At 43.3% G+C, this 20,937-nt stretch overlaps 1 protein-coding gene across 1 annotated transcript in view; it reads left to right on the forward strand.

Moving 5' to 3' along the window:
* Positions 1-516: 516 nt before the first annotated feature.
* The window catches only part of LOC117211488 (cysteine-rich motor neuron 1 protein-like), a 154,968-nt gene continuing 134,547 nt past the window's right edge, over positions 517-20,937 (forward strand). Inside the window, exons 1-3 of the mRNA XM_033455425.1 lie at positions 517-696; positions 2,077-2,399; positions 6,176-6,318. Of these exons, the coding sequence (XP_033311316.1) occupies positions 2,254-2,399; positions 6,176-6,318 (289 nt within the window). The 5' untranslated portion in view covers positions 517-696; positions 2,077-2,253. The remainder of the gene's footprint in view (positions 697-2,076; positions 2,400-6,175; positions 6,319-20,937) is intronic.

Below are 20,937 nucleotides of genomic sequence, written 5' to 3' on the forward strand. Positions count from 1 at the left end.
TTGTAAGACGTGCGAAAGAAAAATCAGTCTCAAGAGAGCGAGATAGAAAGAAAAGAGCACTGTTACAGAGATAGATGTCGGATGCATTTGTTACAGTTAATACCTGTAACTAGGTATAAGAAAGTTGGCAACTGGCTTATCACGCTGGTTACTGGTCGACGGCGGATCATATATTTTTTCTTCTTATACAAGCTTGTTATCCATCAAAAGAAGCTGGTAATTTTGTCCGCTACAAACAATGAGCTTTTCGGGGCAATACCGACCTGCCGATACGTTTGAGGTTTATGGTAAGTAACAAATGTCGAATCGGTTATCGTTAACGCGAAATCAGAAATTTACATGAAAATAAAAATAACATGAAAAAAAGTGCGTAGGTGTCATGACAGCTGCTGTAGAAGAAACGAAACGAGATCGTTTCGATAGAACAGTAGCAGGTGAAGAAGTGGTTCGCAAGGAAAGAAGTGGCGTTAGAGCGCCGACGCGAGACGTCGAAACGGCCGACGCCGCGTCGTAGACACCGATTGTTCGTCAGTGCACGTTCGTCTTGAACACAGAGCGAATCGGGTGTTACGTTGTCGACGGAAAATTACGTTTTGTTCGGTTGTGCACGATGTTGTTGCTGCCAGCGTGAGTGCATCAACGGAGGAAACTGTACATTTATCGGGATTACTATGCGACCTGCTACGCATCATTCTTGTAAATATCTCTATTTTTTCGACAATCGGTTACTTTTCGAATCGATGAAACACACGGGACACGCGTTTTCGCGATCCGTTTGTTCGACGACCGATTTGCCCTTCTCCATATTTTGCGTATTTTATACGATTAATAAGCTACAGTACGCGACATCTTGTAAATTGTTTCGTTTCTTCGTACTTTATATTCCCAGAAGCCCTTTCTTACAGAATTTTTCTTGACGAAAGTGAAGTTTCATTCGAGCATTGACGGAAAGCTCGTACGATGATTTTGATACCGATCGTTTAGCTCGATGTTTCATCCGCGATATTCGAAAGTATCTTATAAACGTAAAGCGTGAAATCATTGGGGAACGTAACAACAGCGAACAGGTTCAGGGGGCTACGAACAAGTCGGCGAATATTTCATTTCGAGCTGCTCCCGGACGTGTTTGTTTCCATAATGTATGTACGTCGCGATTCTTGTTACCGTGGATGCATCCGTCGGGAAATACAACCTCGAGTACGTACAGTATTCTCTGACGCGTACGTAGCATGTACATGGTGCGCGTTAAAAGTATTTTCGCGTTTAATAGGACTTCCCGAAATTCCAGAATGTTGCACCGCGTATGCGGCACTGCGGTTCTCCGAGCTCTTGCTCGGTGGCCTCTTACTCTCGTAATTTAATTGCGTGATCGCAACGCAAGGTGATCGGGCTTGCTCGCAATCGTTTGGATTGCGGTGCGGCGATCTGAAATTAATTTCGTGTTTGCCCGTTACGTCAGCTCGATTCGCCAAATCTATGGGTTTTTTCTTTCGAGAATGCCTTCGATATTACTCGATTACCGGGCAGAAAATCTTTCGGTTACGAGTGGGAAAATAGCTGAACGTGATTAGCGACGCCGGCGTACCTGGCCAATAAACGATAGCGCGAATAACCCTGATTGCGAGAATTTCTATCTCCATTATTTTGCGTTTCTGTTTATTATTTTGATGACTGATTAAGATCAAATTTCTGTTTGCCTTCAACCAAACGGAAATTTAGCGCGTTAATCGACGCGACGATAAACGATCCCGAATTGTAATGTAAATATTTCCAGAGTTTGGAATCGCGCGCCAATCTAAAGGTACGCCGGCATGATTGTTTCTCAGTTTTCGTATTTCGAGCGTAATGCGTAGTTGAAAAGCGCGTGTTTATCGTTAGAACGACGAGGCTGGACCGGAGTGTTTTTATTTAACGCTAATTCGAAAAAGTCCGTGACAAAGACGAAACGTGTTTTCTACACTGTAAGAGACAGGGAGAGGGGGGGGGGGTGGGGCTCTGCGTTGGAATCGGTAACTCGATCCTCGCGTAAAACACAAAGTTTGTTCGTGGCGAGACAACGATAGAACATGTGTCTAGGTGTGCGGTTGACGAACCGGAGCTGAGATGTACGTCCTGGCGAATCGTTTCGCGATGAACTGATCTCGCGATTCGAGGGACGACGTTTTCTGGTCGAGTCCGTGATCGTGCGTGGCTGCCAGGACAAACAGGGACGAGATAAAGAACGAAGAAGAAAGCGGCGGAGGAGGAGGAAAAATGAGGGCCTCGTTGCTGTTGCTGGGGGGCATCGTGGTATTCTCGCTCGCGGTCGCGAGAGCTCTCTCCTGCGTATGTTCGCCCTTCGAGTGTGACATTCTCACCGACGACGACTGCCCCGGAGGCCTCACTTGGGATCCCTGCAGGTAAGCCACGCGCCAGTTTCTTTTCCTCGCTAATTCTCAGGTAACTAACTCTTCCGGAATTCTCAACGATTCACGCGATTTTAATAAGCGTACGTTATAGCGCGTAAGATACGGATATTGTACGTAGCATTGTAAATAATCTCCGTGGTATAGCGACAGTTGTAAGTCATCGGTATTCAGAGCTACGTAGAACGCGTCGGCACTTACCAAAGATTCGCCCGTTCCACACTATTCGCCCGAATATCCAAACCTTAATACTCGCCCGATTTTACGATCATAAAATTATTATACGGCAATCGAGCTTCTTCGGAATCGTGTCTACATCCCTGGCGCTGGTTTATTCTTCGAATTAACGTCTGTCACGAGAAAGTGCACGATCGTTTCGTTTCTGTAACTTGCCACTGCTCTGAAGGTTGTCGCGCATACGAACGGTTCTTTCCGCGTTCTTCGCGCTCTTCCGATCGGTTAAACTTTCGACTCGCTCCACTCGTCAGCCAACAATTTTCTTTCAACAGCCACGACTTACACATAGGAAACATGTTACAGGCATCGTTAATCACATCCGCCAACCAAAAACCAATATTTAGCTTTTTCTCCTCTTCCTGTAAACAACATTCGACATTTTCGCGCGTCTGTCGTATTCATCGAGAGATCCCGTGCAATTAAAATCCCTAGTAAAACAGAGATTCCGGTTCCTTTTTCAACGAAGAGGAAAAAGTTCTGCTCTTTGTTACGCAGCGTTCTTTGTCAGGTGAATTTTATTCCGGTATTAGCGGCGCACTGATGAAAAATAGCGTTTGATAAAGCGAAGCTTGAATATTCAAACTAGGAGTGAACAAAAGCGTCAGTCATTGAAATTTCATGCCGTTTTTTGCTTGCACGTTCGATCGACCAGCGAATCGATCGTTTTTCCCCCATAACACCGTATTTTTTCCCCACGCAGCGGTAAACAATAAATCGATCAACACTACGATTTATAATATTCATTAATCTATAATAATTGTCCCGTGGAAATTCGAACGCAAACAACATCCGATTGAAATTCTTCCTTTTCCTTGAGTAAGACCTTCCATGGGTTAACGATGCAGCCCTCGTTTGTCAAATTGAAAATGCGAAGATTGAATTCGCGACGGATCTTCTCCATCTGCAAGGGCTGTGAGGTCGTTTTGAATTCGATACGCGTAGCTAACGTTTATCACGACGAGGAATTCTCGGTGAGTCCTTTAGGTAAAGGGAATTACTGGGACGGGATGGGACGCGATGCGATGGTTAAAATCGAGCTCGAAGACGTAAACGGAAGGGTAACATTCCGGTAAACGAGATATTTTAAGGCGAAGGATCTGCGCTCTAGATTTTGCACAGGGTAAACAGTTCACGATCCTCGAGTCTTTCTTTCGAAAATGAAATTCGCCGTATTTCTGTTCATATTCGTAGTCTCTCGTATTGGTAAATTGCTCCGTGATAGCGATACGACGATCAAGTTGCGTTTTATTTCGTTGGTTATACTAGAAAAATCTCTTCTGCAAATGACTAATTATCGATAGTTAATGGCCTGCGGTAAACGGGAATCGTACAATAGCAACGTTTTTTCGCGTTACCATCCGATGACGAATCACGCGGTTTCCTTGTTCGAATGGCTCGAACGATTTAACCACGTTCGCGCGATGCAACAGACACTTTAAGATAGATTTATACTTTGTACCATACAGAAACGGTAACGTCGCACGTCTTCCGTTCGGTGACGGATAGTGTGAACGGTCTCGTCTGAAACACATGTTTCGATGTTCTGTCGTGCCAGCGCCGTTCCGTACGTAACGTGTCGGAACGGATCCGCTACGCTATACGTATACGAACAGACCTATCTTACTACTCGCAAGAATGTTCGTCGGGAGTATGTAAGTTCACCTTTAAGGTCGATTTATTATTTAATCGTATTCGACGCGGAACGCACACACACGGATGCTAGTATTCGTATTGTACGTACGTTTGTCGAACGACGACATTCAATCAGTCAGTCAACACAAAGCGATTCGTAAAGGTCTATATTGGGTTGGCAAGTAAGTGATTGCGGATTTCGTCATTAGGTGGTATTGACAAAATCCGCAATCGCTTAATTGCCAATCCAATAATACCGAGCAAAAATGTTTTTTCATTGAAGTATGTACATATGTATCATATAAGTACGTATTACATTTACCGGATTCTTCCAGTTTCCTTCCAATTTTAACCCATGCTGCTCCTTTTTCTTCATTATCGTCGCCATTTCTATCTTGTTGATCGCGTAAAAAAATATAATCTCCAAGTTCAATAAGTTTTTCAGAATCCATCATTAGCGCCTGTTGCTGTTACTGTTACGTTCGAACATACGACGCACACTGTCAGCATCGACGCGTTCCGTATCCGACAAAGTAAGTTCGTTCCGATTTACACTCGATTCGATATACATTTATTGAATTATATAGGTGGCATTTTGTTCCACAACCTTTCTCCATTTTCCATCTCAACTCGAATATTCCATCCTCTCTCAGAAGCTCTCAGGTTTTTCGGCGGAGAACTTTCCCACGCGATTCTTTACGTCGACCAAAGTGCTTAAAAATCGGAACGAACTTCCCGAGCGACCCAATATATTACGCGAAAATGCCGGACGGTTGGACCGATACGCGTCTGTGCCGATATCATACGATACGTATAAATATTTCTACTGAAATACAAAATATAAAAAAATATTTGTCTGATCGGTGCTGAATTGATACATCCATCTCGTGTTTGCGCGGATAATATAATCCGACCTTTAATCGTAGTTCGTGCAAAGGCATTTACGAAATCGGGGAAACGCGTTCTAAGCTTTGCGCGTTACCGTATGATGTACCGTTGTGCATGTTTCTACGGCATTCGTGAGTTTCGATTTGAAAAAGCTCGTTCCACGATACAATTATACCTGCGTGTTATCCTAACGAACACGCGAGTTATCGTTTCAACGTTGAATCATCTTGTTAAACGTACACACGTTGATAACCATCTACATGGCAAATTTTTCTTCCCTTGTACTCATTCCTTTTATTCGTTCGTTTACGTTATTAAAATATATCGCGGCTCGGTACAGAAAAATCATTCGGACTTTCCGAAATTATACGATAACGATAGTAGAGATTCCGAGCGGAAAGTATTTTTCATCAAGTTTTTGTGTCACAGTAGTAAATACTTCATTGCGAGGTAAACCGGATGTAGACGAATCTTGTGTTGTATTATACCGGTTATAAAACGCGTGACGGCAAGGAAAATTGTTTCGTGGAGAGGATGGAGAGAACGCAATATAAAAGAATTGATTGCCCTCGATCCAACAATGAGACCAAGTAATAAAATTGCTCCTCGTACTCGGAAATTTTCTGTACAAGGCGCAACCGGTTCTTTCCCATTATTTTTTCCCTCCCTTTTCCCATTTCTTTCACCCTCGCTTCGTATTTCTTCCCCCCCTCTGAACCCGAGCATTCTTGATTTTCATAAAACGTAAGCGTTATCTTTGGACCGTTGATATAAAACAAGTTGAAGCTCGTTTACTTATCGCGGCTATATTACGTCTGAATTTGTTTTCCAAGAAACGAACAATACGATGCTTACTCCCATAGAGAATCGATTTATTTTAATACGCTTTTATAAATTCGCCAAGTCGTTTCTCGTCATTTCTATTACGTTATTGTTCACGCGTCGTGCAAACAAACAAAGCAGTTGTTGCAAGCTTCTTCGTGTACGAGTGAATACCCTGTAATGGTTTTCAGATGCTGCAAAGTGTGCGCTCGTGTCGAGGGAGAACCGTGCGGTGGCCTGTTTGGATTTTCCGGAAGTTGTGCTGACGGCTTACAATGTGTCATCAAAAATTTGCTGCCCAACACTCGAGAGGTGGACGAGGGAGTCTGTACAAGTGAGTGGTATCCCGATTTTATTCTCGGATTTATCAAAGTACCGTGGAATCTATTACCTTTATGCGTGGAATCGATGCCGGTCCGATAGCGAAGGAAGAATAATGGTGCGTAGATTTATGAAGCGATTTAAATCTCTTTAGGAATCGATCTTTAGAATCACGATGATTAATAACTCTTGTGCCAGTTTCTGAAACTTGTACCGATCGATTTTTATCATAACGCACAGTTCTTTCGTCTCTGCTTTTTCTTATCCTCTGCAGCGTCAAATTCGATGAAAACTCACACAGAATCACAGGTCATTTTTCTCACGACACGTACTTCGTAGAGGGTACGTTTCTAAGTACTGAATTCTGCAGCGGCATGTATATGTGTATACAGTGTATTGATAGCAATCGATAATTTAGCACGGTCGATGGTAAACTTTGGTAAAACGATCGTTTCACCGAGGACATTAACGTAATGACATTTGCATCTGACGAAGGCACGAAAAGCAACGTATACGGTAGTTTTTATCCTGCATCGATACAGTTACGTTCTTCCTTTGAATACGTACGTATCCGTTATCGGTTCGTGCGATGCTTTCCAAAGTAATCGATTAATTAGAAACGATCGGAATTCATTCGTTACGTGGATATAACAACTACGATAGATATGTGGCGAGCAATCGAGAAAAAGAAGAGCCACTCGTTTGCTAATCGTGTTGAAATGACGTTAACGAGGACAACCTTTTGCGGTCGTGATTATCGACATGGGGAGGTAATAATAGTATTGCGCCAGGGACGGGTAACGATGCTTGGAAAATTTTACAAACATATTATTTCTATATTCGCGCGGTTGTAAATGCGAATGTAATATAAATTTATTTGCTCGTAATATCACGGCACACGATTTAGAATACAAATTGCGTCGTAAACATTATCACGGTGTAAACGTTCGCGACAGTTGAAAAACATTTGGCAACTTTTATTAATAGAAGTAGTTACAGAACCGTTTATTAAGCGCATATCCCGTTAAAAGTCTGCTCGTTATGCGCCAACTACGGCCGTCAAGTTTTCGAATTCGGCCGAATTTCTATATCGTTTTAAGTGGCCTTTCGAGGCAAGTAAAGCAAAAGCGTAGCTTAGGATACATCTTACGAAGTCAATCGATATCGATCTATTCGTCTCGAGCTTTCAAAGAAGCGACTCTTTTGTAAGTTCTATAAACGCTTCTCGTAAGTTCTCGTTTCCGACGAGTAGGTTACCTCGAGGGTTGGAGGATGGTGCGCGATAATAAGAATTGATTTCAAACGAGCATTTACAAGCCGTGCTTCGCTCGACATTCTCTACTAGCGTTTCGTCGCGGCGCACCTTCTGCGACGATGTTTCGTGGTCTTTCGTATTTCAGCTGTTTGCCAATTAACAGTTGCGCACACCTACAAACGATACAAGAGCTTTATCTCGTTTCCATGGAACTCTGCCAACTCTAGTCTCCTCTTCTTTTGACTTTACCTTTTATTTCCCCTCTTAGCTTCGACCTACGGTCCCTTCGTTGAAACTTCTTAACTTTCGACTTTGAGCAACTCGAGCCATGACTGTGGACCCGGTTAGATACGAACGAGGCAGCTCCAGCCGCGAATTTAATTGAACAATTTTTCCGCTGCTACTCCGCGTTGTTATTACTTTGTCTCGTGTCTCTAGCGAGGTTAGCAGAAGAAGATAATAGAGGAAACTTTGAAAAAAAGAAAATAAAGGAGAAAAGGACAAAAATCTTGGATTTGGTACAAAGAGAGAAACTAGAACCGCGTTGTTTGAAAAATCTTGAGACACGAACAAAAAGATTCGAACGTTTAAAGTTATTCGGTATCGTCGCCAGATATATGCGTTAGGGTCGTGATCGTAATTTTGAAGTCTTACATAAGTTGGAGGAATAGCCAGGTACCTGTTTTGGTAGCCGTGCCTCATCGTGGATTCTTCCGAACATTGCAATCGTCGTGTTATACCCAACCTGGTTTACTATGTACGTTTGTAAATGGCAACGAGTCGATTACGCGTGACAGCGGCTCGAGTTGCTTCTAAGAGTCGAACGTGATCGGTAACCTTGTAAACTGGCAGCTGCCTCGATAGCAAAAACTCGTGTACGATCGCGTGGATCGCGTTAACATCTCGATATCATAATTATCGTTCAATTTATTTACTTAGATCGAGTACGGGACGGATCCTTTGATCCGAAGGTTTACGAGTAGCAGTCACGCAAGCGAAACAATATTACACGAGCAAGATTAAACGAGGAGCTGACTAAACGCGCAAGGTAGCATAATAATAGAAACAAAGTGTAAGAGCGAAATAATGATAATAATTTTGCTAATGCCATTCGATGATACAATAGAATAAGATAAAGTGGAATAAGGTAGCGAAAGGAAAGGTAAGAGAGAAAGGAGGAAAATGTTAAATAGAACCACGAACAGTCATCGGAGTGGCGCGCTTAAAAGAGTTTGGACAGCTAATAACGAAGTAAATATCAGTGATTCCTTATTTGCAGTCATTAAGTTTGCGTATCCTAATCCTGCAGTGCCTTGAAAACCGTTGTTTTCGCAGAACGATTTGTCTTCTCCGTTTGTAAGTAAAATCAGCGCTTTTCAATTCCGAAGCGCCGTCATAATTGAAAGAGTTCCTCTTGTTAATGGCGAAAGAAAATAAAGGAGCGATTGTACTCGAAATCTCTTTCCTTTCGATCGAACGCTCTTCAGATTCGAGATCCAACAGCTCATGAACGCTTCGATACTAATTACTCGTACCATCCTCTCGTTATTATCTTAAAGTGGCAGGTAATTGAGTTACTTTGACTCAATTTCCTCGCGTTGGGAATCAAGACTATCTTGCCTTTTATAGATGTATATGAAACGTAGCTGGTCGGCGACGTTAATCCGAGAAAATGCAGTTTGAAAGAATTTGATTTTCGTTCTTTGACATGGAATACTCTTACCTGTTCTTTTTCCGCTACTTCCTCCTCTATTTTTACCTGCGTATTACCCGTTAAACGCCACGTTCTCTCCTATCGTACCGTACTTCTATTCGGCTTGGGTTTTACTTTCCTCGTAAACAGATAATCCTATCAGACCATATAATTTATATAAATCTATTAACCTTTTGATTCGCTGCAGCCTTTGGGAAAGTTATAAATCAATTTTCACGACCATTCAATCTATCGCAAGATCCGAAAGTCTCGTTGGAAACCGTTTAAGAAAAGAGCTGCGCGTACACTTTGGTCGCGAATATGCATGCCTCCGTGAATTTAAGTCGATGCATATGCTCCGGTACTTGACGTGGAAGCTCAGGTACTCAGTATTCATGGAATATCGTTGCTCGAACGTAAGAGGTCGTGACGAGGGGAATAGAGGGAGACGAACAAATTAGTTTAGGTCCTTTATATTTACATTACCGTGCTTTCATTTAAAAACCGCTGGCACAAGCACGCACGCATCGTAAAACTCCAACTTAGGTTTCGCGGTTCGTAAGCTTCCTCGGTAAAATCCTTTCGCTATCGTTTCGTAGTTTTAAATAGGGACAATAGAACGAACACGAACTCTGTGAGCATGTAATCCGTACTAACGAAACCGATCACATGGAACACGAATGGAGATATACGAAAGAGGAAAAATAAGCATGGATATAAAAACCGCGAAGAGGAGAAAACGGTGAAATTTTTACACGTTTGAAACTTTTCCGCTCGTGGAACGTTATTTAACGTAGATGAGAATAATTCATTGCACCGCGTATATTTATTTCATCGTTTGCAGGGAAAAATTTCGTTCGACATTATGGAACGCGTGCAGTTGCGCATATTTTATCCGCTTGGTATCCAACGTGCCTACCGATAGCCAAGTCAGATAGAACCCAATGTACGTTACATCGATTTGTATAACGTGCAACTCAATTAACCAGCGTGATTTACTTTAGCGATCTGCGAGCGCATTTCACGCGACACCTCAGATTATTATTGCAGCCGTACCGAAACCAATCTCATAGATCGAATTTATCGCACTCTCGGATACTTTCTACGTTCGAACGATATTTTTCTCCATTGTTTTTGCCTGTAGGTTTATTTAGCGAATCGCGATGTTCTTGCGAATGAACGATCGATCGTTTCGACGAAATAAAATGAAAATGGAGAGAACACGCGATTCAAGCAAGTTCGCGGTATCTTGGATATTGTATAATTCATCGATGCGATAACTCTGTGGTAAGATTGCCAGTTGTAGTTTTATTCGCGTCTGGGATTCGAGAGTACGCGTACGTCGTAAAACGTAATGTTTAAACGGATAAAGATCCATCGATAAGCGTAACTTATCCGAAATATCGGACGAAGGAAAGGACGAGCGCGGATAGAATTGGGGTTGCTGAACAAACGACGAAGCGTAAAAGGGAAGACGATCATTATCTCGCGGTAGGACGCGTTGTAGTCCATTGAAACGAGAACAAGTCTGTCTCGACGATCTCGGCGTGGTTAAGGAAAAAGAAGGGAAAGAATGGGAAAGACGGTAGAAGATATCTGAGCATTTACGGACCATTTCCTCGCCGTTGCTCATAATGACGTTATTGCCTTTTCGAGGTTGGCTGGAGGTTGGTGGTAAAACTGTATCTGAATTCGTTAACCACAGACATTATCGGTTTTCGGTCGACGTAGCGGACATGTAAATTCATCTGAATTAGCCAGTACTCGCGACAAATATTACGTTCCTTTTTGCCACACGTTACACAGGAAAATCTGTAGGAGAATTTCGAGAGGAAGGTTCAATTTGTTGCTCGTTTCTACCAACGATATCAAGCACGCGTCTCGTGCATTACCGGACTCATCCGCTTCTGACCGTTGCGATGAGAATGTGTCACGTACGAATGTCGTATACGTAGATTTATGTTTTCTAAAATCGTCATATTGTCGACAGCATTCAACGACGTCCTTGACGTTGAAAGCATTTTTAATCCCTTTGTGTGCATTGCATTTCGTTTAGATGATATCGAGTCTGTCGGACTCGTCGGCTAGACGTGCCGTGTGCCGTTGCTATTATTCAGAGAAACGCAAAGGGAAGCTTCACGTTCTTTTCCATTTTATTAAGAAGATAGAAGCGGACAGATGCTTTTCCTGCTTCGGCCAGTTATTATTTCCCTGTAAATGCAGGCTGCGCTGCATCCAGTTACCTAGCCTTTATGTAATTGCTTGCTTGTAATGGCCCATTTTTTTAAGCGTCCTAACATTCCACTTCCATAGTTTTTCTATAGATATACGTATAGGTAAAAATTCGAATCGGAGAAATCCGTGAATTTGCCTTCGTACGATAACTCGAGGCAAGGACACTCGCGCATCCATAGTGTATAGGCACTTTATACGGATCTTGTTCTACGATCTACGATACTCGTATATCCTTGGAAAGAGAGAAGACACGGCAGATCGGCTCTGTACAATCGTACAGCGTGGTGGTTAAGTAAACGACGTTAAATAGTTCGTTTTCTTCTTTTTATACGACTATGGATTAAAAATTAGATTATGCAGGCTCGAGTAAGTTTTGTGGTGAAATATTGACCGTAACATTATCTGCACGAGCCACGTATCGTATAGCCGTGTATGTGCGTACGTGTATACGCATACATATATAAACAGCGTGTACGCATCGTTTGCATGGTCGCAAAGTGATATCGAGCTCGATTAACCAGCACGAGCACGTCGTACCCTCTTACGAGTAAGGCGAGATCCTCGGTCAGCCATGAACAACGTTTATGCGATAAATTAATCACAACACTTCAAAGCTCTGCTGTACGAAACATAATTGCGCGAGCGCTTAACAAACGCTACAGGGAAAGTTGAGTTTTTAAACGAATTTCATGTCCTGTACCGTCCGCTTCACCGTTGTAAGTTTCCAAGCTGTTGTCTGCTCAGTCTATGGTACCAGCCTATTCGACCGAAAGTTTCAATTATTTCTTTACCTATTTATTTATTCGTGTATTTATTTATTTACGGGGAAAAATAACGCATTTAGAGTAAACGCGTTAATACGAAAGTATCACGTATTAAATTCATAAAAATACATAGACGCCGATTTATACAGGTAAAATTCATTAAGGACAACGAATCAATAATTGTTGATTAGAACACGGAACGAGATACGAGAAATTCTTAATTACTAGATTGAAAGAAGATATCAATTATATATATATATATTTATGAGACTCGGTTAAATTTCGCGAATTTTTAAGCGTCGCTGCTCCAACTATATTTACATATTTATACTTCCAAGATTCTTTCGTAACGAGAGTCCTATTAAAACCAAAAGCACCGTGTTTACTCGGCGTGAATATGGGTTACTACTTAAAAGAACGTGGAACGGCTCTTTCATAGGAGTTGCATGCCTGTGTCGATGGAAACCGAAGGAAGTTTGGCAAACGATAACGTGGTATACATTCGGTAAAGTTCTTTGCCACGGACCGTGACTAATTTCGCAGAAAAGTTTCGATGAAACTGATAGTCGCTAGACTGCGAGGAAATTCTATAGAATTTAATAATCATCGCCGGGATCTCATAGAGATCTGTTTTTAATCACGGTATGCCGAAATTACGAAACGACGAATCTGACTTTTCACCAGTTGTTCTACGTATACGTGTAATATCGTTGCGCCGTTCAACCAATGCAGCGCAGAACTACCGTGAGAAAGAAATCGCGAGAATTTGCGAGCGTTCTTATCGAATCTTACATGACGTAGTATCTGTTGGTACCGGAACGCTGCATTATCTACGTAATGGAACTGCATTACGAAATACTTTCGTCGAGGATTTCAACTAAAACCACCCTAGATAATTGAAGAACGTCGTTGCATAAAACAATTTTCAAGCAATGTTCCGTGGCAACATGGAAGCAAAGAGAAAACCGATTGGTAAGTCCGTTGATCCTTGTTTGGTTTCCCTCGATGAAGTTTCCTACGAATATGTTGGTGTTCGTAGCGAGACGATAGAGAAATAACAGTTAGCCAAAAACGATGAAGCTTCGGCTTTGGAAAATCTGCGGAACGAATGGAAACGATCGGTCGAGGAAGGTGTGCGAAATATTTAAGCTGAAATACGAATCACAGCCTGAAAATGTGAATGCTTCTTCTCTTTCTTTCGTTTATCGCGAAAAATCTATAATCGCTGGCCGTTTTTGCATCGGTACACGGAGTGCAATGAACGCTGGCGTAGAAAAAAAGCTGCTCGTCCTCGTTCGTTGTCGAGGGGATGCATACATGCGTCACGAGTACACGCTTCAGGCTCTATGTCTTATGCAGTAGCGTAACGGAGATGATTCGCTTTTCAGAAGAAAATCCTTAGCGCGAGAACACCATGCATTTTGGAACGGTGGAAATGGCGTCGAAGCGCGACGACGACCGGGCCGATGGTAGCGGCGGGTCTTTAAAGATGAATTCGTTTAACTCCCCTGCCACGGCTCGTCATTCTCGAGTATTTTTTACTTCAACCGTGAGTTCGTACTGTGGCATTACGTAAACCTTCGGATGACTGCTTTTCCACCGTACAGTAGTCATTCTGCGAGATACATTGTACCGTAGCTGTTGAAATAGTGCGAGCAAGTTTACAACGCGGTGCCGTCGTGCACCGTGTTTCCTTCAAATATTCATAAACGAGACGATGAAACGCGCTAAACTCCATTTACTCTTGGCGACGCGACAGTTCGCGCGATTCCTAAAGCGTTTCACCGTGGTCTGTGCACACGCGATAACTTCTCTATCCTCGCGAACGCGTATTATAAATATTTGAAACGACACAGTCTGATAAAACGTCGTTGCTGTCGACGACAGATGGTAAAAAGATTGGGCGCGGCGCGCGGTACAACACTGCGTGAAAGAGCTTGCTCGCAATTTCGATGTTTGATCGCTTTTACGCGCTTTGCTTCGCGCCCGATTTACCAGCAACGACGGACAATGAGAAACCATTTTTCCTTTTTAACGAACGCGCCAACCTTTTCTAGAAAAAGAGTTCACGTTTACGCGCGCTACTACGTCGAAAACGTTGCTTTGTCGAAAAGAGTAATGTACCGAGCGCGCGTATTCGCTTTTAAACCTACCCTTAACATTTTGTCACCGAGTACAGTGTAATTACGAAGTCGAGTCCGGTATGCTAAAAAAAGAGGAACGCGCATATTAAGCTTGCTTTTATGACAGAGAATATTACACGAACGCAAAGTTATATTTTTCCCTCGCTGGCTAATTTAGCAATAAAACGTAGAATTTCCAACAGGCCCGGCCGCGTCTCGCGAATATCGTAATAATATCGCGATGGATCGATTTTAAGGGCGCTTACAGAATACCAGTATCGAGGCTGATTCCGTTTAATTGCCCCGAAGAAAAAGATAGCGAACCGATCAACAACATTGAAACGAAATCGCGGCGGTTCACATATCGATGTTGGATATTCGATTGCCTGGTAAGGCCGCAATAAAATCGCAAGGGTCGCGAGTAATAGTCGGTCTGTGGTCGATGGCAGGCTTCGAGTCGGCCATCGAGGCGACTCAACGTCCATACCGGGAAACCTCGTTTCGAATCAAATAAACGAAGAATAGTCCATTTCCAACGACAGATGTTCTTCCGTTCAGGTGCATATAGATCGCGGCTGTATGCATACCACGCGTCGAATATCACCGTCCGTAATAGCCTCTGGTATAAACAGTAGTTTACATCGCGTCACATCGGTCCGCACGAGTTTGCCTCGCGCAGTTATACGTTACATTATACGTACACCTATGTTATATATTACCTTTATATATGTATTTACACAGCGAGGGACAAGAGTATTCGTACATTTTTTAGAACGGAATAATTTTTTTACAATTTTTTTTTTTTTTTTTTTAAGGGGTTGAAGCGATTAGTTCTTTGGATGGCGTGTAAAACATTTATTGAGAAAATCGTAATTGGTCGGAATAGCGAAGAAAATAGCAAAGGTCGGTTTTTTGCGAGTTTTTCATCCGGGTCCCTAATGAAAATTGAAACAACGCGCTTCGAAGAGGCACGTCAGGTATGCAGGATGTAACAGAATACGCGGAATCCACAGCGAGAGTTGATCGTACACCTAGAAACGATGAAAACGGTTCACATAAACGTACGATTTATGAGGTACTTCGTTTATGAGGTACAACCAATTTCGTGACGCCTATTGGAAATGTCGAAATACCAAGGTCTCGGAATGGAACGAGCTTTCCAACGAATTTTGGAAACACCAGTAACCGGCCATAGTGTAACCGGACCGTGTAACCGGAACAGTGTAAGATAACAAGACGTCTACGAGTTTACTTTGAAACGCAAGGTGGTCGTTTCGAGCGTCCTCTGTGTAGCTAATTAAACGACAAAAGAATCGTAACAGAAAATTCGTTATATCTCATAAACGAAGACGGATAGGGTATGCGTATGACTGTATGAACTGTTTCCATTGCTTTTAAGTGTACAATCAGCTCTGGAAATGGTTGACACATGTTCTGTCACATCCTGTATGTATGCGGAAAATTGTATGCAAATCGGTTAATGTGGGAACAAGCGGCAGGCGTCGAAAGATGTAAAAATGATCAGATTTTGGACCGAAAGTCGCGAAAAATTGCAGTTTTCACCGTTTTTAATCGTTTGTTGCTTACAACGATGTTAACCGATTTCGATGAAATTTTCAACATGTATATAGCTGGTGTACATCTTCCAAATGCGTAGCTCAAATTTTCATTACAAGCCCAGATTAAATGTCGTTAAAAGCGACAGTTACATTTTTTTTTGCGCGCGCTAGTCCGATCGATAGCGATTTTTTTGTCAAAAAACTTTTTACCCTACATATTTCTTCATCTATCGAACCAATCCTCTTAACTTCTCGAAAAGAGGCTCAAGTCGTTTGGTGCTATTTTAAAAAAAGTTATTCTGTTTCGAAGAGTGTACGAGTAGTTTTGTTGCTCGTTGTATATATGTACATGCAGGTACGCACACAGATATACATGTATGTTTCAACCTACGTGTACGTATACAATGTATCGTATGTACATTGGCGCAGTAATGCAGACACGCGAAAAAATACGTGAATCGCGTGAGTGGAAATTCTGCTTGCACGCGAATGAGGATATTTTGATTTTAGAACGGGTTTCATGTTTCGGTTCTCGTATTTTTTTTCGACTAGTTTGGTAGATGGAAAATTGCTAGCCGTGCGACAAATGTGCCCGAAATACACGCCGCTTCCAATTTGCACGGTTAAAGAACGACTCGGATTGCTCGCGAGAATCGCGGGGCGTAGTTTTCTATTCGTGTCGATTCGCGTTTCAATTCGCACGTATCGCGCGATTCGTGCGACCCACGAATCACGAACGCGTGATATTTTACCATGGCGTGGCAGAAATCTAACATCTAATACGCTCTTAGACGTTACCGTGTTCCAAGTGTCTATAGACTACTCTCTTTCTTCGTCATTCGCGCCTCACCTTTCGGGGTTCGAGATAAAATCGAAATCGTTTGAATTCGCGATCCAACGTTCGCAGAATCGTGGCGTTAACGTCGATCGAAATTAAAACGAAATACGGTGGAAGTTAGATACTTCGAAGGTAACGTTCGAAGAAAAAGCGCGTTTTATAAGCGTGGAAGAACGTGGAACCGTGGGAAGGGAAAGAATATTTATTTTGCCAGCGAGTTCTATCGAGTCGCTTCGGTACTTTTCAAAGTTGGAACGTTCGAACGCTCGAAACTTGGAAAGTCATCGGCTGATTTCCCCTTCGGTTTCGCGGTCTTTACGTCCGAGTAAAGAAGTCGTATCGCTAACGGGACGATCGCAAAGTATAGCCAAGAAGGAAAGTAAACGGAGCCGAGATTAATAAATGTACGTGACCGGATTGCGATTTCGACGAAGAAAAAGCATCGCGAGTAACTCTGTGGCCTACGTATCGGCGTACGTACGGCGAGGCAACGTAGGAAGCCCAGTTTCTCAATGTCGAGCAACAAATCTTGAGAATGGCTCGTAAGCGTACGCGCTACTTGGCTGGCATTTCTATGCGACTCTTCGTTCGCCTGTATCTACCTTTTCGTAACTGTGCGCCAAATGAATTTCGCACGAGAACGAACACACGCGCTCAAAAGTCTGTAGATCATCTCTGCTATTCGGTACGCGTTGTTCGATCGAACGTACTTCTCCATTTATGATCAAAGAAATATTTAACGTAACTGTCGGAACGCTTTCATTGCGCATCTTCCATTACCGTTCCTGTGCTCTAACGCTGTACAACCGAAAAAGCGTAGGTGTCTTCGCCCAAATACATACGCGTACTATGTACACTGTGGCTGAAAGCGCGCGCTAGCTATCTCTGAAAGGGGAAGAGAAAAAATGGAAAATCGGATGGAATCGCGTCGATTAAGATTCGTAGGTTTTCGATCGGTGCGTATCGGCGAGCGACGTCATAGATAGAAGGTAAATAGATTTGCAAACGCGGATGTTGTTTAACGAAAGGCGGGGAAGAATACGCGTAATCACGCGAACATAAACGGTCGATACAGAAATCGACAAAGGAGATATTGTGGCAGGTATATGGCGACTTTCGCCCGTGCGATAGACAGAGCGAATACTCACTTACTTTAAGAAGGATAGAGTAAATAAGTTGAGCGAAGGACTCGTTGTGTACGCTGAGTTGCGAGGTCTATAGGCAGTCTGTCGGTCTGTATACGACTGCAATCGATTACTTGCTTTATTTCGCGTAAGCCGCTGGGACTTCACCGAGCTGTGTGCGATTACATTGGCAGCCGCGTTGCGTTGGTGTACGAGCGTGTGCGAATGCGCCGGTGCGCTCGCGTGCGCTGCAGGATATCAGACTGAGTGATGTGCAATTCGTGACATTACGTGAATCGGTAGGAGACAGCAGATCCGAAGCGAGAGATACACGATGTTATAACATCGATGGATGCACGGGATGACCTGAATGCATCGCATGGATTTTGCGATTTTATATCTGATAGGATACTGATCGAGAGAAAGCAAACACGCAACTGCAATTTTTACCGTGTTGTGGATGTCTCTATCGTCGAACGTATCGCGCCTGTGTTCGCATTCTATTCTATCCCGGTTTCGATACAAGTCGCGTGTCTTGACGCCTGTCCGATCACGCGATCAAAAACGATCCATCTCATCGTTAAAACTTTAAACGGTGAACGGCTCAAGGGAATCTCTGCTTTTTTCAAACGCGTTATTTCGAATTCCGCGGCAATACAACGCCAGTTTTCAACCTACTTTCTGCGAATAGCACGAATCGTAAGAAAAATTTGCTCGATTTACAGTCGATACGTATCTATATGTATATGCGTCGACGAATCTCGTAACGTTCGTATCGTTACTCTTTCCGCCAACGTCGGGATGTTTCATTGAATTTACTATAATTTTCTGTACTACCGTGCGTTACGTATGCTGTAAAAACAAGCTCGCTTCTTTCCGATAGCTGTTCTTTGTGACTGGAAAAATAAGGGCTTGGAAACGGAACGTCTACTTCGTAAGTAGACAGTGGTTGTGGAAAATTTATGATCTCGATGGAAAATTTTCTGCATGTATGGAATAATATCCGGTGGCTGCCCGAGGAACCGACCCGTTTTTGTCGTCCCGCCGTGCAACAAATACGCGTAATTTATCCCTCGCTAACGAATTTCGCGCGTGATTTTTTATAAAATTACGGAAAAGTCCACCCGAACTCGATTCGCAAATACGCACGTTTCTGCAAACAACGACGCGGCCTTTTCGTTCTCCCGATATTTCCCCGTTCCATTCCCAAAGTTATACTTCCGCAAACTGGAAATTTAATTAAACAAACGTAATCGCGGTAACGCGAACTAACAGATAGCGAAATGGAATTTTCCAGGGCGTCTTACCATACATCGGGCTTCGTACAGCGCTGCTCGATTCTTCGAATTAAAAGACGCTGCACGCGTCGCCTTTATTTCGCTATTTTTCCTATGAATAATTTACTCTGCAGAGATTATAGAAGAAAGTTATAGGATAAATCCGTCCGATTAGGAGTTTTGCCCGAAGCGAACAATAACGAACGTAGCTCGTAATTGTTGTAGATCGTCGATCATCGTTCGCGTGACAGGTAATGAGAACGCATAGTTTTAGTTTCCGGTTCGTTTAATTGTTACGGACGCGCACGTCGGGTCGGAAAACGGATAGCTGTCAAGCCGGACGGTGCATTCTGATTTCGCGGTTTTTGCACTATGCGCGCGGATGGGATTGAAAAAAAAGTCGCCAACTAGTGCCGGTAATTTTGCATTTTCCGTCAACGGATGATTCTGCACCGTGACTTCTGGTAAACGCGCACGGACTGATTAAGTCGTCTCTCGTTTCGCGCGTATAATTTACTTACAATTAGCTTCTGACGGAGCCATTATTTTTTATAACAGTATTTGCTTCGTAGCCAGGGACGTACATATACGTTGTCGTTGTCCCGCGCTGACGTTTCGCACAGACCGCGACGTGCGGTGAATTTTTTTTCACTCGTCCGCTGCAGGAAAATCAGCTTCCGCGAACGCAAAATATTTAACTATTGATTTTTCGCCGCGCGCGCAATACTGGCCGGTCGTAACAAAACTTGATCAGAGATAATCTCTTTGTTCTGTTTGCGCCGAAGCAATAAACTTTTACAATATTTTTACGCGCATTTTCGTTCCGCTGGCATGCGCCGTGCGAATATTTCTCAATCCTTTACCTTTCGGAACGTAAAATCACAAATTTAATATAGCTGGCCGAATGTCGCGCGTAAAATACGATTTCTACATCCGTGCGATTCTACACGCGCTCGTACCACCGGTTTCCGCTGAAATAAAAAGCAAGAAATCCATCGGAAATTGCCAAATATCACGCATACGCCGCCATCGTCGCATCGTTCGCATCGAAATCGTCTACGTAGTCGTACTTGCGCGTATCGTTAGAACCAGCACGTTCAAGCCTGCGTTCTACATTTACTTTGAAGGCATCCTCGTTATCGGAAATGGAACATCTTTGCCAGTTGGTGATGAACTCGTCTAACTCTCGCGTTTCCGACGATCGCATTGTCCGAAAATTTCGCTCTGTCTTGATCTAAGGACGTGGAACGCGGTTGCGGCGGTGGCGGAGCGGCGCGGCGCGGCGCGGCGCGACGGCGGCAGCGGTGGCAATTCGGTAGAGTGCGTTCGCTCTCTTGGTGTGTACTCGGCGAACCACGGCCAATTAGCCGGAAGCACATTCAAGCCATTAGCCCGAAATGAATTCGCGTTTACAATTTGCTTCAGCGTGGAACGTCGATCGGTAAACCAATCGGTAAATTCGATTTCCGGGACGCTCGACCGTGGATTATTAAACTTATCGATCGAATAAGCCTGGCTTTGCTATATCTGCTCTCAACTTGCTTATAGCGAAGTTACGGCCGTCCTTCCGACGAGTAATTTCGTTCTTCTTATTGCTTCTTCGCGCTTAAGACTCTATAAAAGCGAAAGCAACTGTCTCGAAGAGAATCGTTTCCGTGTACGTGTATACGATATTCCAATAGGTTCTAAACCGTTCGCCTGATTCTCGGTGGATTCGCAATCCGGTTTTGCACGCCGCTTGTAATTGAATCCGAATTTGTCGTT

Source organism: Bombus bifarius, unplaced genomic scaffold, assembly GCF_011952205.1.
Source record: "Bombus bifarius isolate JDL3187 unplaced genomic scaffold, Bbif_JDL3187 scf7180000008239, whole genome shotgun sequence".
Taxonomy (NCBI): Eukaryota; Metazoa; Arthropoda; class Insecta; order Hymenoptera; family Apidae; genus Bombus; species Bombus bifarius.